This window comes from Calonectris borealis, chromosome 8, assembly GCF_964195595.1.
Source record: "Calonectris borealis chromosome 8, bCalBor7.hap1.2, whole genome shotgun sequence".
In the NCBI taxonomy this organism is placed as follows: Eukaryota; Metazoa; Chordata; class Aves; order Procellariiformes; family Procellariidae; genus Calonectris; species Calonectris borealis.
In genome coordinates this window covers 33,876,503-33,892,452 of record NC_134319.1, presented here as the reverse complement: position 1 = coordinate 33,892,452, position 15,950 = coordinate 33,876,503, and the positions used below count along the sequence as shown (strand labels likewise).

The 15,950-nt window shown below is 55.9% G+C and overlaps 1 protein-coding gene across 1 annotated transcript in view; it reads left to right on the top strand.

Moving 5' to 3' along the window:
* Positions 1 to 15,457, top strand: part of NMNAT2 (nicotinamide nucleotide adenylyltransferase 2) — a 31,513-nt gene extending 16,056 nt beyond the window's left edge. The window contains exons 2-11 of the mRNA XM_075156955.1: positions 5,148 to 5,236; positions 5,956 to 6,023; positions 6,752 to 6,830; positions 7,611 to 7,743; positions 8,396 to 8,476; positions 8,591 to 8,635; positions 9,982 to 10,058; positions 11,646 to 11,747; positions 11,994 to 12,061; positions 12,191 to 15,457. Coding sequence (XP_075013056.1) covers positions 5,148 to 5,236; positions 5,956 to 6,023; positions 6,752 to 6,830; positions 7,611 to 7,743; positions 8,396 to 8,476; positions 8,591 to 8,635; positions 9,982 to 10,058; positions 11,646 to 11,747; positions 11,994 to 12,061; positions 12,191 to 12,293 — 845 coding nt within the window. The 3' untranslated portion in view covers positions 12,294 to 15,457. The remainder of the gene's footprint in view (positions 1 to 5,147; positions 5,237 to 5,955; positions 6,024 to 6,751; positions 6,831 to 7,610; positions 7,744 to 8,395; positions 8,477 to 8,590; positions 8,636 to 9,981; positions 10,059 to 11,645; positions 11,748 to 11,993; positions 12,062 to 12,190) is intronic.
* The last annotated feature ends 493 nt before the right edge of the window (positions 15,458 to 15,950 follow it).

Below are 15,950 nucleotides of genomic sequence, written 5' to 3'. Positions count from 1 at the left end.
ACATTTGACACTCTGGGCAAGTGGTTACGGAGGGCTGTCGTGGCGGGCTGCCAAGGGAATCCCACCACCCATGGAATTTTGTGCTTTAATTTATGATGCTGGTTCAACCTCAAACCCCCTTGCCTGTGCAAAAAAGAAAAAAAACAGGAATATTGTATTTTTCGGTGTGTGCTCCCCCATAGGGTGCTTCGCCGGGTACCCCTTGGAGCACAGATAGCCATAGCCATGCACAGGGCTGGGTTTGGTCCCCTCGCCGCCCCGGTGAAACCCACGGGAGGATGGAGATGCTCCCACCCAGTTCCCAGCTGAGAAGTAACCAGCAAAAATACAAAATATGGTTCAAACCAAACTGCCGGCATTAACCCCTTCAAGCTCAGGATTTTGAGGGCAGGGAGGGAAACTTTTGGTACATCTAATTCAGGCAATTAAATTTTACTCCCTGCACCGATCGAATGATTTAAGCCCGTTTTTCTCTCTCGGGGGGCTGGCGCGCCCAGGGCACAAGAGCTGGGAAGGAAGCCAGGGAAAGGATTTCGGGCGAGTCTGAGGAAGAGATTTTATTGAGGCTGGCAAATCTCCCACAGGCTGTCACGGGGGCCTGGGGCTGCTCAACGGCCTCGGGGGGGAAAAAATGTCCATGGCAATTATAGTTCCTTAATTGACTTTTAACTGACCCAATAGCTGAACAATATTCCCTAGAAGAAATTTCAAAATTTGGAGGAAAAAAAAATCATTTCACCCAAGTGGTCCTTCAGCAACAGCCCCACCTCCCTGCCCTGCTCAGCCCCTCTTGCCTCACGAGTGCTCCTCATCCATCCCAAACCGTTGCAAGGGAGCTCTAAAATAATTCTGGAGCTGAATTTTTGCCCTGAAGCAGAGCAGGAGCGAGGGTAGGGAGGTGAAGAGAGGCACTACCGGGAGAACGGTCCTTTCCTAAACAGCACAACCCCATCCACACCACCCAGAGAGGATCATTTGACCAGGAAACATGCAGGAAAAACGTACCCATCGATGTACCCATGGAAAACCCCCTTTCCCCACATCAGGACCTGACCCACCTGCCCGTCATTCCAAGCTGTGGCCCAGGGCTCAGCCGCCGCTCCCACGTGCTTGAACCCAACCGGCATTACCCTCATGGTGCCGGCAGGCGTGAACGAGCCCATGGCTAATTTTCAACCAGCAGCAGGACAACGAGGTGTTTCTGTTGCCATTCAAAGCCCAGGAGCCCCAGTTCAGCGCAGCAGGATCCCCCATCCGCTCGTGTTCCTCTTTGCGCCCATCACAACTGTGCTTGCATCCGGCAAACGCTGGCTGTTCTCCTTCCCCTCTTTTTTTCCTATTTTTCTTTTGGGAAAGTTTCTTTTGGAGGGGAAATGGGAACGTGGCTGCTTTGGTAAAGATGGGTTTGTAGGGTGGGTCCCCCTGCCCCAACAGCCGATGGCCGATGCCACGTTGAGCGGTGGGGATGGGGAAACATCTCCCCAGACGGCAGGAGCTAGCTTTGCTGCTTATTTCCAAGGAATAATGCAGCTATACCACCGAGGGAAGCAGGAGCCATCCCATGCAGGCTGGAGAGCTTTGCATCAGCTTTAGTGGGTGCCAGCTGGGGCTGGGTGCAGGTGGCGGGGGGGAGGAAGGCTCCCTGCAAGCGTCACCCCGCTGCTGCTGCACGGGAGGGCACCGGCCCTTCAGGCAGGGCTGCCGCCCGTCCCCTGGGGAAACGCCAGGGTGTCTGTAGGATACGATGCGCGGTGACACCTCGGGATGGCTGACGGATCCCAAAGTCACCTTAGCTTCAGAAATTCTCGGGTTTTTTGCAAAGGCGAAATATTTTCCAGATCCTCCACTTAAAAAAAAAAAAAAAAAAACAACAAACCGCTTTCTAATGACTCATCAATCTCATCTCCCCTTTTGCTTTTACCTTTTCTATCTTTTTTTTTTTTCTTTCGACTGTCTCAATAGCTGGGGCGGGCACTGCTGCGTTGTGCACTCCCCAGCCGCCCTCCCCACGCTCGGCAGAGGAGGCAGGGCCAGCCCGGCCGCGGCCATCACCCCCACCGCTGGCCTGCCCCACGCTCGCACCTCCCTGCCTCTTCCTCCTCGCTTTCTGCTGGGCTGCAACCCCGCAGCGGTGCCCTGGTTCATGCACAGGAGCCGTGTGCCGGGGGGGGACAAGGCGGTTGCAATGCACCCCGGGGGGAGAGCTCGAGTAAAGGGGGTGGGTTATACCCTGGGGCAGGAGGTATTGCTGCTGCAGCATCAAAAGATGGGGCTTTCCATCTCCAGCGTTGGTGAGAAACCCTCTTTGCTTCTCTGAGAGCATCTCTAGAGAACATCGGTGCACGAATGTATGTGCTCTGGGGCGGGGGGAGGAGGTCGGACGTGGCGTAGGAGCCCATGGGAGTTTAGCAACTCTTCGCCAGTATTTTTATCCTCAAATGTCACTTTTTGGAAACATCAAGGAGCTTTTTGGAGACCGTGCATCAGGCTGGAGGGACTCCGGCAAGTCCCTTGGCGTGGTGGGACACGGGCAACACGTGGTGTTGAGGCGGGGAGGGAGCGGTGTAAGAGCCGTGCGGCTGCTGAGGGACCGGCTGGGGCGTGGGTGGTGGGTGCCACGGGAAGGGGACCCGGGGAAAGCCCCTGGGGACCACGCGGCTGACATTTAATAGCACGTGTCGGGGGGAGCAGCGAGAATTTGAGGGAGAAAGGGCTGAAGGCGGGGGAGCCAGGTGTGCCAGTGGATAACAGCATCGCTGCGGCAGAGCTGAAGATGGGTGCAACCCTGCGACGCATCAGCAAAGAGGTTTCTAGAAGGGGGGGACATAATCGCCATTGCCCAAAGCCCCGTGCAGCCCTGCCTGCAGGCAGGGAGGGAAGAAGGATGGGTGGCTGCATCAGGACCAGCCCAAGGAAAGAAAGGAAAAATGGCAGGGAGAGAAGCACCCAAAAGCAAGTGAGACCTTGGGGATCGGCCAGCAGCCGTGGCAGGGACCATGTCATGACCAACCCTGCCATGGCTCTTGCAGTGGAGCTGCCGTTCCCCGACAGGGCGGCTACATCGGTCTGTCCGAGACCACACGGGGTAGACCCCAGGAGCCCATACACAGGGCGTTTGAGCCCCCCACTCCCCAGCACATGCAGGAAGGGCTCTCCCTGGTCCTGCTGCGACGATGTGCTCTCAGACCAATACTGCCTCTCCTCTGCCAAGGCTTCATCCCACAGCAGCAGCTCCCAGCAGCTCCCAGACAACAGCTTGTCTTGAGTTGGATCAAACAGGGAGCAAGCAGGGCTTGAGCAAGCAGGACACAAGCAAGGTTGGGTCAAGCAGGATACAAGCAAGGTTGGGTCAAGCAGGATACAAGCAAGGTTGGGTCAAGCAGGATACAAGCAAGGTTGGAGCAAGCAGGGTTGGAGCAAGCAGGGAGAAAGCAGGGCTTGAGCTAGAGGTGGTGAGCTCACCAGCAGCATCCCAGTGCTTTCCAGCAGAGAGGAGCAGATGGGGACGAGTGTCTCAGTCCTGGTGCGGGGCTCCTCCTGGTGAACACTTCAGCATTTCCAAAACAGCAGCATGTGAGGTGTGGGTCTTAGGGTGGGGGTGGCAGGGATCCATCCGTGCTAAGCACCCATGCATGATGGCAATTCTTATTTAGGCTGTCAACCAAAAGCACATTTGAGAATGGTTTGGGTTGGCAGGGACCTTCAAAGATCATCTAGTCCAACCCCGCCTGCCGTGGCCAGGGACATCTTTCATCAGGTTGCTCAAAGCCCCGTCCAACCTGATCTTCAACACTTCCAGTGGTAGGGCATCCACAACGTCTCTGGGTGACCTGTTTCAGTGTCCCACCACCCTCATTGTAAAAAAAGACATTGTAATGTCTTCTTTATATTTAGCCTAGATCTACCCTCTTTTAGTTTAAAACTGTTGCCCCTTGTCCTGTCGCTACAGGCCCTGGTAAAAAGTCTTCATTTTTTTTCTAAGCTAACTTTATATATTGAAAAGCCGAAATAAGGTCTCCCCAGAGCTTCCTTTCCTCCAGGCTGAACAACCCCAACTCTCTCAACTGTTCCAGCCCTCTGACCATTTCCTTGGCCTCCTCTGGACCGGTGGTCCATGTCTGTCTTATACTGGGGACCCTAGAGCTGGACGCAGTACTCCAGGTGGGGTCTCGTGAGAGCATCCCCTCCCTGGACCTACTGGCCACGTTGCTGGTGATGCACCAAGGACACGATTGCCTTTCTGGGCTGCAAGCGCACATTGCCAGCTCATGTCCAATTTGTCACCCACCAGTATCCCTTTCTCTGCAGGGCTGCTCTCAATCCATCCATCCCCCAGTCTGTATTGATATCCTCCTGCAGGGAGTTACGGCCAGCCGCCGACGCATGAGCCAGCAAAAAGTTTTCTGCTCGTAAAACCACGGGGTTGTCCCTGCAGCCTGGCGGTGGTGGAGGCAGCGGGTTTTGTTATTATCCTGGGTTTTTTTAATCTTGCCCACATCTAAGGGATCCTTGTCATAAGTGATGCTCAAGGTTAGGAGAGCCGTCGGTCACCTTCCAGCTGCTAAGAAAGCTTTTGGCTGGTAGTCAGCAGCAAACTGTAACAGGCGAGGAAGGGAGAAGTCATGAGCAGAGAAAGGGTGGACGTAGTTTATAGGCAGAGAAAAATAGAAATGAAAGGATTTGTCTGCAGGCAGTGAATGAACCAGCTTCATGCATCACCTCGTGAGCTCGGTCTGGCTCCTCCAGGGCTGCCGAAAGAGCCCAGCTTTGCTGAGCAGCTCTCGATGGTGCAGGCTCTCAGCTGTCCCTCTGGTGCCCTGGTAAGGTGGTTGAAGGTGATCTGGAGTCTGAATGTGATTTAGCTTTTGCTAAAGACCTGCCTTCTTCCACCAAATCCTCCTTCCCGCAAGGTTTGGGGGTTCCCAGGAAGGTCCATGCTCAGCATCACCAAGATGGCACCGAATGAGACGGGCAGCGAAGATGAAGCCAGCCCTTCCCTTGGTCGCCTTCCCCACCCAGCACTGCCCGAGCCGGGATGAGCCGCTCCACGGGCGTTGGGCAAAGCTGGTGGGTGGCAGCAGGGCGTTGCAGAGTTGATGGGTCCTGCTGCATCCCCCTGCACCCTTTTCCTTGTCCTCCTCCTCCAGAGCGAGCCCGGGATTACCTGCACAAGACCGGACGCTTCATCGTCATCGGTGGCATTGTCTCGCCCGTGCACGACTCCTATGGAAAGACGGTGGGTCGTCCCCATTTTCCCTTTGTGCCTCCTACGTGCGATGGTATCTCTGAAGCCAGGGGCGAGCACGGGGTAGCACTGCCTGCACCCGTGGTCCTTTCACGGACCTCCTCTGCCCAGGGCAGCTCCTGACTATGGGAAAATCTCCGAGAGGAGGGAGAGGATGAAACCACTCACTCTTTAGATAACTGCAGCGAGACCCTACCACCAGCCAATGTACTAGACAGCAAAGAGAAACGTTCTCACCCAAAATGGTGGTGGTCATTGGGTTGGGTGGGGTTTTTTTTGGTTTGAATAACTTCAAAGCCAATTTTATTGTGGGGATGGTGATGATGCAAACAGGGATCTTTAAAAGCACTTTCTGGGACAGGGGGAAATCCAAATTAGGAGAGGAGAGAGTTTCCTCCTCTCCTAAAAGCTGGAGAAATCTCATCAAGGAACCACCATCCCTGTGTCTGGCCCCACTGCAGCGCAGGGCTGAGTGGTGGTGCCGAGCAAATCTCACTGACGGGTGCATAACTGGGGCTGAGGCAAGGCAGGGACTCCTCCCCTCCAGCAAACAGGAGCTTAAATAAATTTTTGTGGGCAGGAACGAGTCCTTCTGGCCTGTCTCATCTGAGCAAGCCCAATGCTCTGCCCTGGGGAGGTTTGCAAGCCCAGGCTGGCCAGGACACGATGCTTGCCTCCCGTAACCGTTCCTCTGTCGCCCTCTCTTGCAGGGTCTCGTCTCAAGCCGGCACCGCCTGACCATGTGCCAACTGGCCGTCCAGTCCTCCGACTGGATCAGGTGAGTGGCAGAGCCCGCACCCGCCGCGGCACCAGCAGCCCCTGGCAGCCCCTGCCCCTTCCCCGGCACCGTGGTGGCAAAGTCCCGCATGAAAAGTGGAGATGCCACCAGCTACTGGAGCTCCAGGATGGACTTCCTCCTCTCCCAGCCAAAGCTTGATTAAAAGCCAGAGGCCTTCCTCTCCTCGTCCAGCAGAGAACTGATGAGGAGTGCTACACTGTCCTTCAAGGGGTTCTTTGGCTTCAGGGGGTCTTGCAAGCCCCCCAATGAGTCTGTGGTGTCTGGGTGAGACCCAAAGCCACCCAGCCCACCCCAGCCTTGTGCTGTGGCACCTTCCCTTTCTACACCTGCAGCTCCAGCCCACGGACTCTCCCCTTCCCAGCATTGCCACGTGGCGTCTGGCAGCTGTGGTGGCACCAGAAACATCTCTGGGCTGCCCTCAGGAAGCAGGGTGTAACATGGGTAGTTACATCCAAGCCAAATAAAAGCTGGTTAGTTGGGCACCAAGAGTGGCAGGTTGTCTTGGGGCACACGTTCAGGTCCCCAAAGCTATTGGGGAGAGCTGGATGGAAGGGCTGGAGGAAGGACATGGTCCACAGCAGAGCTGGGGCAGTGATGGTGGCTACTCCCAGCGCTGCTGGCCAGCCCGGTGGGGAGGAGGTAGCATGGCCAGGAGGTCCAGGCAGTGGCCATCGGCCAACACTGTTGCCTTGCTGTGCTCCCCACAGGGTGGACCCCTGGGAGTGCTACCAGGACACCTGGCAGACCACCTGCAGTGTGCTGGAGCACCACCGTGACCTGATGAAGGTGAGGCAGCCCTGGGTGGGAGTGCGGGGAGAGCGTGGGAGCAGGGCTACTTTTGCACCAGCACGTGAACACCAAACACCAAAATATGGCTGGGACAGAGGGAGAGAAAACTTGCAGGAACGTGCCTGAAATCCTGACCTGGAAGAGGTGTGAGATACCTTGTCAGAGCTGCTTTGAGCTCCTTGCCCTGATGGTGAAAGCAGGTTGAGCCCTCCAGCCAGAGCCAGCAGCTGCCCCGGTCCCGCGCACACCAGGAGGGGAGCAGGGGTGAGGGCAGAGCCAAGGCAGGGGTGGGCACAAGCTAAATTAACGCCAACCGCTTGCTCCATCCCAAGGGGAAGGGGAGGTGGACGGGTGTCCCCGCTCACCAGCTGAGCCAAAACTGCTGTATGAACCCGCCGGAGCGACTCAGCGAGGTGGGAAAGATCAGCAGCTGGGAAGTCTCCAGGGAGCACAAAACCCAGGAGAAGTCCTTCCAAAGCCCAGGCAGGCCTGAGAGCCGAGGAGGAAGGCAGCTGCCCTCGGGTGACCGCAGGGGCAGGGAGGGAATGGGACATAGCGAGCGAACGGAGGACAGGAAACCAGTAAGACAACATCATGGGCAGCCCAAAAAGGAGGCACAGAAGGAGCATTAACCAGCCCAGACGTGAGCTTGGACATACCTGTCACCGAAGATGACCTTCAGCCTGGGGTGTGGAGGCTCAATACAAGGGTCCTAAAGGTTTTGGGAGGCAAAAGGGGTGAAGGTTCTGTTCCAGCTACATCTCTCCCTCGTTGCAGAGAGTGACTGGCTGCATCCTCTCCAATGTCAACACCCCCTCCATCACCCCCGTGATCGGCCAGCCCCAGAACGAGTCCTCACAGACCATCTACCAGAACAACAACAACAACGTCTCCAACAAGCCCACCGCGGGTAGGTGGCCACGGGCTAGGGAAGAGGGGGATGACCACCCAACCCTCCCCTCCCAGCCAGGGCTGTCGAATGCTAGGAGCGGCGCGCCATCACCTTATTTTTGGAAAAGTCGCTCATCAGGCTCCATGCACCAAGCCCAGGGTCGGGTGGGGATGTGATGGAGGAGTTAGCGTCCAGCACAGCAAGGGGAGCCAAGAACGGCTTAAAATGGCTGTGAAATCTCACTGGTCTTTAGCTGGGTGATGCTCAGGCAGTGAGAGCAGCTAACAGAAAGGCTACCTGGCACCCGTGGGGTGCGTGCAAGGGACAAGCTGGCAGGAGAGGTGTCACAGCTGGATCCCCCACAAGCCGGTGGAATGTGGGACATGGAGGTATTAGCTGGGGAGAAGAGGGGCGGATTACTTAAATCCTATAAAAACAAACATCTTGTGATTATTTTTGAGTGATTCTAGCTGTCCAGCTGGTCTCTTCAAGGCACAGCGTAGCCTTGGAGTTAAGACCACGAGAGGCGGCGGTGGGGAGATGCTGAGAGCAGCTCCCGCACCTGGGCACAGGAGTATCTCGCAGGATCAGGGTGGCCGAAGCGTTCGTGCGGGTCAGTCTTGCCAGGGCATCGTGGTCTCTCTGGTTATTTTTTCTTCTTCACCTTTAGCAAAGATCCTGGGGAAGGTGGGAGAAAGCCTGAGCCGGATTTGCTGCGTTCGCCCACCCATGGAGCGCTTCACCTTCGTGGGTAGGTAGAGGAAAGCCCCAGCAGCGCCTCGGCTTCGGCGCCAGCCCCCAGCCTTCCTCCCAGCCCCTCTCCCAGGCCGGGCACCAGCAGCTCTCTTTTGCTTCCCTTCCCCAGATGAGAATGCCAACTTGGGGACGGTGATGAGATACGAGGAGATCGGTGAGTACGCAGCCCCCTCCGCATCGCTCTGGCTCCTCCGGGCCGGCACTACGCGGCTCGGGAGCGGCTGCGTGACAGATCTGGTGGCGAGCGAAGGACGCCGGACCATCATCCTGTCCCAGTGCCGTCTATTGGGGCGGAGGGGTAAAACAAGAGCAGCTCTAAACTGGCCTGAGCCCAGTCCTGTTGGCAGACAAACAGCCTAAAATAAGGGAGCAAGCCGCGGAGACCCAGCTCCCAGCACTGGCACGGACCCGCCGTGGCATCGTGCCTTGAAAGTCACCCCAGGCACCATGAAACCTGCCCTCCGGCAGTGGTGTCACCCACATCCTCGCATTGCCCGTGGCCCTGACGAGCTTTGCACTCAGCAGCAGGAGGGATTTTGGCCACCCGAGCAGCCGTGGTGCTCCTTTCTCTGAAGCCCTTTAGGGGTTTTAGACCCACCAGGCTGCCATGCAGTTGGCACCGCCGTACATCACCCAGGGCTCTGCGTGGGGAGCGTGGCCCACCGACAGCTTGCTGGTGGTTTTGAGACCCATTTCATGGGCTAGCTCAACACACAGCTTGCCACAACCACCCGTCCTAGCACCGGCACCATGCAGAGCCCGAAGGTTTTGGCCACCTGAAAATGCCAACCAGGGAGGCACTTTCTCATGCAGCCACCTCTTCCCACCCCTCCGGGTGGGTTTATGGCTTTCTTCTGGTATTTGTGCAAATAAATTAATCCTTACGGGCCCGTCGGAGCAGAAAGCTCCTTCCCGCAGCACAACTTTCTTGCTGTGCTTACTGAGCAGCAAAGCCAACCCTCAAAGCAAGCTGTCAGCAAGCACCAGTCCCAGCCCAGGGAGAGAAAGACGTGGAAGTCCTCCAAGGTGTGCAAGGAAAACCTCTGGTGTTCCATGATCAGCTTTGCTAAAGCAAACACGGCCATGCCCAAGACTCTCAGTAGTCCCCTGGGCTCTCCCCGGTGCCCCATGGCTGGAGCCCCTGCAGCAGGACGTCAAGCGATTGTGGGTGCCCATAGCATGGAGAAATGACTCCTTTCCCAGGGGATACCCCACCTCCAGGGCTGGAGCACAGCCGTGGTTGAAGAGCACGTAGCAATGCTGACAACAACCCAGCGGCATGGGAGAGGAGCTGAAATAAAGTAGGGTAGGGGGTATTTGATGTTTGGCACCAGTAGGGATGTGAGAAGGACCACGGGATCTTTAGCAGGACTTGTTTTGGCAGGGGGGGGTCTGTGCAGAAGAGGATCCCCCGAGCAGCGCAGTGGGATGGTGGGGGGGGCAGTGCATGCTCAGCCCTGTTTGCTCCCACCTCTGAGCTGCTCCGCTTCTTTTCTTCAGAGCTTCGCATCTTACTGCTCTGTGGCAGCGACCTGCTGGAGTCCTTCTGCATCCCCGGTCTCTGGAACGAGGCGGACGTGAGTCACCACCGCTGGGCACCCCTCCGTGCTCCTCTTCCCCAGGCTCCCTTCCTCCTCCTCCTCCTCTGCTTCCCACACCCAGAGCTTCCTGGGAGCCGCTCAGGTCCCTTGGGATGGCAGGAGCTGTGCCCACCATCCCCGCTGCCTCCTCCATCCCAACCCTGACCCTCACCTCCCCTACACACGGGCAGCCTGAGGGACAGGGTAGTCACCAACCCAACCCAGCCTCCCCTTCCGCAGACCCAAGCCCTGCTCCCACCCACCGTGCACGCAGAGGACGTCACCCGGGGTGCAGGGTAAGCCCGTCCCAAGGGATTTGCGCGCTCCCACTCCTCGTCCCTTGGAAGGAGCCAGCATCAAGTAGATGCCAGTCCCAGCAGAGTGAGATGTGGAGATAGGAAACAAGATATTTGCAAAAATTGGCCAGACGTTAGAAATTAAACACATTTACAGCCAAATCGACAGCTTTCACTTAATAAAAGGCTTTTCCTGCCATGTGGGGTACCCAAGTACCCATCTTTACAAAGACCGAGAAGTAAAACCACCTTGACTCCTCAGCCAGATGATGCCTAACACCAACTCACAGCTGACACGAGCCCATCTCAGCACCTTCACTGCCACAACTCAAAATCTGCTGCCCACCTCTCTGTGCCCCCCACCCCATTAGTGAAGGACTGCAGCAGGACACCCGGCACCCTGGGCACTGCGGTCCCTGCCTGAAGAAGCCACAATTTCATGGGAGGACACCAGCCCTAGACAGAGGGGCTGGGTTACCGACCCGCATGCTGCTCCCGGCAGTCAGAGCGGTGCTGGCTATGGGACCTCACCTGGCTCTTCGCTGAAATCGGGCGGTCAACACACACCCCCCTGCCTTGAGCCTCTCAACCTTTTCTAAAATCACTTACACATCTTCAATCCTAAGTTTTTTAAAACAAGCTAGCAGATGTCTCCTCTGAAAGGCTGCAAAATCTGAGATGAGGCAAATCTTGAAGCCCAGCACAAAGGATGCAAAAATTGGATGTCAAAGCACAGGCAGAGGAGGCGTTCTGCACCAGCACCACCTCACGGGCTCCTGCTGCCTGAATTTGCTGACCCAGAGCTCTTTCGGATGAGCCTGGTTTGTCTCACCCAAGATGGGTGTGAGCAGTGGGAACCATCCCCACGTGGTGGAAAACTTGGCCACCAGCCTTGGAAGACCAACCCTACAAGACCTCTGTCAGGACCAACACGTCCATCCTGCTCTTAAAGCCTCCCAGCAAGGCAGAGGTCACGTCCTCCTCAGGCAATCTCTTCTGCTGCCACCCTCCTTCTACCACAGCAAGTCCTCCCTAAAGCCTAACCTCAACGTCTAGCAATAGGATTTAACCCTGTGCCTTTTTATTTCAGACCTTTTATGCAGACCACTCACCACGCCTTGATAATTCCAAGTTTCTGCTCAAAGGCTTTGAGACAGCCTCCAATTCACTTTCTATCTATCTCCATCCAGACCATGGTCCAGCTTTCATGGTGCAGGGGGCTTGGCAGACAGCGGCAGGTTTTGTGTGGGGTGGTTATAAAGCTCTCCCTGCTTTGGGTTGCTCCTAGATGGAGGTGATTGTCGGGGAGTTCGGGATCGTGGTGGTGCCCCGGGATGGAGCAGACCCCGACCGGATCATGAACCATTCCTCCATACTCCGCAAGTACAAAGTAAGCGGATGCACACGTGGCCGGGGGAGGCGGCGAGAGGACCTGCAGCCTCTCTTTACCCAGGGGAGCACTTCTGCCACAGGGCACAAAATGTCTTGAGGCCAGATGCTCTCAGCTGCTAGGTGGGATGAGCAATGGGACCACCATGCAGCAGCCCCCCCGAGGCCAGCGGGGTGGGGGGTCTGGCGGGGCAGACACCCGCTTTCAGGCCATCTCTTCACTCCTCTCTTCCTCCTTCCCCTGCAGAACAACATCCTGGTGGTGAAGGACGACTCAAACCACCCCATGTCGGTCGTCAGCTCCACCAAAAGCAGGTGGGTGATGCAGGGGGACTCCCACTACAGAGTGGGGAGAGCGATGCCCCCAGCCAGCCCCTCCATTTGGGGGGGCACCTGACCCACCCAAGTGGGCTCTGACCCCTTTCTCTCCCCCCACACCCCCAGACTGGCCCTGCAGCACGGGGATGGACACGTCGTGGATTACCTCTGCCAACCCGTCATCGACTACATCCTCAAGAGCCAGCTCTACATCAACGCCTCCGGCTGAGCGCCAGAGGTCTTGCAGCGAGACAGCCCTCGTGTCCCGCCTGCCTACAGCTCTCCATCACTCTTTTCTCTCTCTCTCAGTCCGTGTCTCCATCTCTCTCCCCACCCCATGGCCTCCTGCCCGTGTCTGTCTCTCACTCCCGGCGCCAACGCTCCATCGTGCAGCAATGTCCAGGGAACCGCCGCACGGCCCCGAGGGGAACGGTTTGGTCTCTTTTTTCGGGGAACCGCCCTCCCCCTCGTATGTGGGGAGGGAAGGGGGACCGGTAAAAGAGCGATGTGCTCGGTGCGCTCGAGGGGAGGCGGCTCCGGCACCCCCCTCCCAGCATGTCACTGGGAAATGGTCCCCCCGGTCCGTCCTCCCAGCATGCTCAGAGCAGGGGCTTCCTCTTCTGCATCATCTTACAGTACTTAAGCTCAATAAATCTAGGTGGACTTTTTTTTCTTAAATAGTTTTAGTGCGAGCCCTTTGGACCTCTCAACACGATGACCAAACGAATCCTGGTTGGCAGCAGGCAGTTGTAACCCAACTGGCTTGGTGCCCCTCAGCAAGTGAACCTCCTCAGGCCGGCAGTAGGACAACCCAGCTAACAAAATCCTCCTCCTGGCCATGAAAAAAAAAAATCACGGAGAGGGCATTTCTGAAGGGGAGCAGAAGCCTTGGCAAGCATCGCTGCCAAAGCATTACTAGGGGGGATGTCATGTCTCACCTTTCCTTGGCTGCAAGTGAACCCAAGCCACCTCCCAAGCAAGCGGAGCTGGGGTGATGCTCTACTCTGACCCCGTGTCGGAGGGGGCACCCCACAGCACCTAGAAAGGGATCTGCCGTTTATGAAGCCAAGAAACAAGGGAGGAAGAAGCAGGTGGTGACCCAAAGCCTCTGGTGAAAATTTGCCCCAAACCTGGCTGAGCCTTATGGGGGCTGGGTCCATCCCCATCCTCTAGCCTCCAGATCTCCATTTCTGTCTGTAAACCTCCCTCTTCTCCCTCTGCTCCTACCCTCTTCCTCTCTTTGAAGAGTTTATTAAATGCATGATACTTTCCCCCTCCCAAACCGGCTGTGGCTACTTTGCACATCCCTTGGGACATGCCAGGTTCCTGCTCTCCTGCCTCTGACGTGCCCCCAAATGCCGGGGATGGAACCTAGTGGAGATGCTCGCATGAAAAGCGGGGCAGGTAACACGGAGCAAAAGAAAATTATTTAAGTCCTGCGGAGAGGAGGGTTGCTGAAGCAGGCCGTTGTCCTGCTGAGCATCCCTAGGGAGCAAGGACCCCACACAGCCCCTGGGAAAGGTCACAGCCACAAGGAGGAAGGAACAGTCCTGCTTTACTCCTCACCTTTTCCTCTCCCTTTGCTCCGTCTAACCTCGTATCGCTTTGGGTATAGCCCTGCTGCCTATAGCTCCTGGACATCTGCCTACTCCCCACAAATTTGGGCTGAGCAGGCTCAGGCTGGCCCACCCCACCACCCTCTCCCAAAGCCCACCCATTGCCCATGCCGGTTTTGTGGCCTTCCCAGGGCAGCGCTATGACTAGCTGCTGGTTCCCAGCAAGGGACAGTGTTGCGTTGAGACACCTGAAGGCTGAGAGTCCTCCAGGGTGTTTCAGGGATCTGAAATTACCTTTTTTTTTTTTTCCTCCTTAAACATCTACGAAGGGTCACAAGTTGCTCTCATGGAAGCTCCAAAGATGAGACATTGCGTTAAATTTGGTGACCTGCTGGCACCTCTGTAACAGCAAGCAACTTTGGACAAAACAAGATAGCCTACAGCCACGTGCTCCTTGCAGCGGGCAGGGTTTTATGAGCAGTAGCTAACGACTTCTGGAGGAGGGTACAGCCCTTCCCAGAAGGGAAAGCAAGAGAGACAGAAGTGATGCGACTTGCCCAAAGGCCAGAAGAGGTCTTTCCTTGCCAGGGATTTCCCTCCACGTGATAAGGCTTGTTTGGGAACTGTCATAAATTCAGCAGCTGAATCCCTCAGAGCCAGCTCTGGTGTCTCCAGGCGGTTGAGTACGTAGCCCATGGGGTGAGGAGATACAGAGATGCCAAAGCAGAGAGGGTGGCAAGAGCGTGCGGGACTCAGAGCGCAGGGACACCTCTTCTCCAGGGAGGTCTTCAGCCAGTTCAAGCTGCTCACCAACACCCTACAGAGCTCCCTTAGCTAACACGCTGGGCAGGTGCCCGTGGTGGGACATCTCATCCATGAGACACCCAACGTACGTAAGCCGGTAGCTAGACTCCTCTCCACCCGTTGGTGGAGTTTTTCAGTCTCTCCTCCCTCTCCACCCCAACACAGAAGTTATTTCAGACAGCAGCCTCCTCTCCTTGCCAGACATCACCCATGTTTCTTAGCTCCAAGCCGGAGGAGAAAAAGCAATGGTAGCAACCAACCTCCAAAACACTCACACACAGAGAGGGATTTTAACCTCCTGGGGGAGCGATGCCTCTTTGAAGGGGGAGGAAGGACGGTGGGTTTTAACTGAGGAAAAGACACAGGGAAATAAAACAAAGGAGATGGAGAAGGAAGGCAGGCGGCGCGTCCGAGAGGCATCTCGAATCCTCCCTCCCTCCCTCAGGTACGTGAGATGGGACGCAGGGGAAGCCAGGCTTCCCACCCCATCGCGGTTAGGACGGCATGCCTTAGAGACGTAGCGTTGTGGTACGGATGATGAGTATATTCTGTCTTACTAGTCTTACCTGCGCCTTCGTGTATCCGCTCAGTAAAACTCACAGTACGGGGGGGGTGGGACGGGGGGTTTGTAACAGGTCGTTCAGCTCTGGGACTGGTTTGGAAAACGTCTTTGTGTGGGTATGGAAAAAAAAAAAATAATCATCCCTGAAGACCCATGCGACCACCGGGGAGGTGAGGACCGGGGTTTCCAGGGTACAGGGGAGGGGTGGGAAGAAGCTCGTGGGTTTTGGTCTTTGAACCTCCACTTTTAAACAGTGCAATTTGCTGAAAGAGAAATGAACTTCAAACGCCTTTTGGGGAAAAAAAAAGAAAATAAAGGGGGGGAGGGAAAAGGGTTGAAGTTGCCATTGCCAGCGATTTCACCTTTGTCAAAAGTTTTGGAGCCTAATTTTTTTTTTTTTTCTTCTGTTGCGATATGAAAAAAACGGTCATTGACAAAAAAAACTTTATCAGCAAAATGTTTAAATTATGTAATAAACAAAACAAAACAAAGATGTTACTGGTGTGTCATTTCAAAACAGCCCCAAGACCGAGTCAGCACGAAGAGAGCAAGCGGCTGCACTGCTGGGAGAACCGATGGCCAAACTCACCCGGAACAGGGAGCTAGAGAAAATAAACCAGTAGGCAAGATCCAACCAAAAGTATTCGTTATTTATTGACCTCCCCCCTTTCAAAAAACCCAACTCGTGGAAAAATAAAGTCAGGTCCATAATACCTGTCCCTATGCTGTACAACGGGAGAAGGAAGACATGCCAGAGGCAAGAATACATCTCGCTTAAATAAAAGGAAAAGGCAGACATAGTACTTGGTATATCCTCATCAAGCAAAAGCATGGGAGCTGCTTTACCAGAGAATCAGAGCTAATGAGGGGTGAGCGAGTCCCCCAAAGTGTCCTCCTCCATCCAGGACCTCCTCTTTCACCACCACGCAGGTCAGGGGGCTTCGGCAGAGCTGACTTCCAGCAT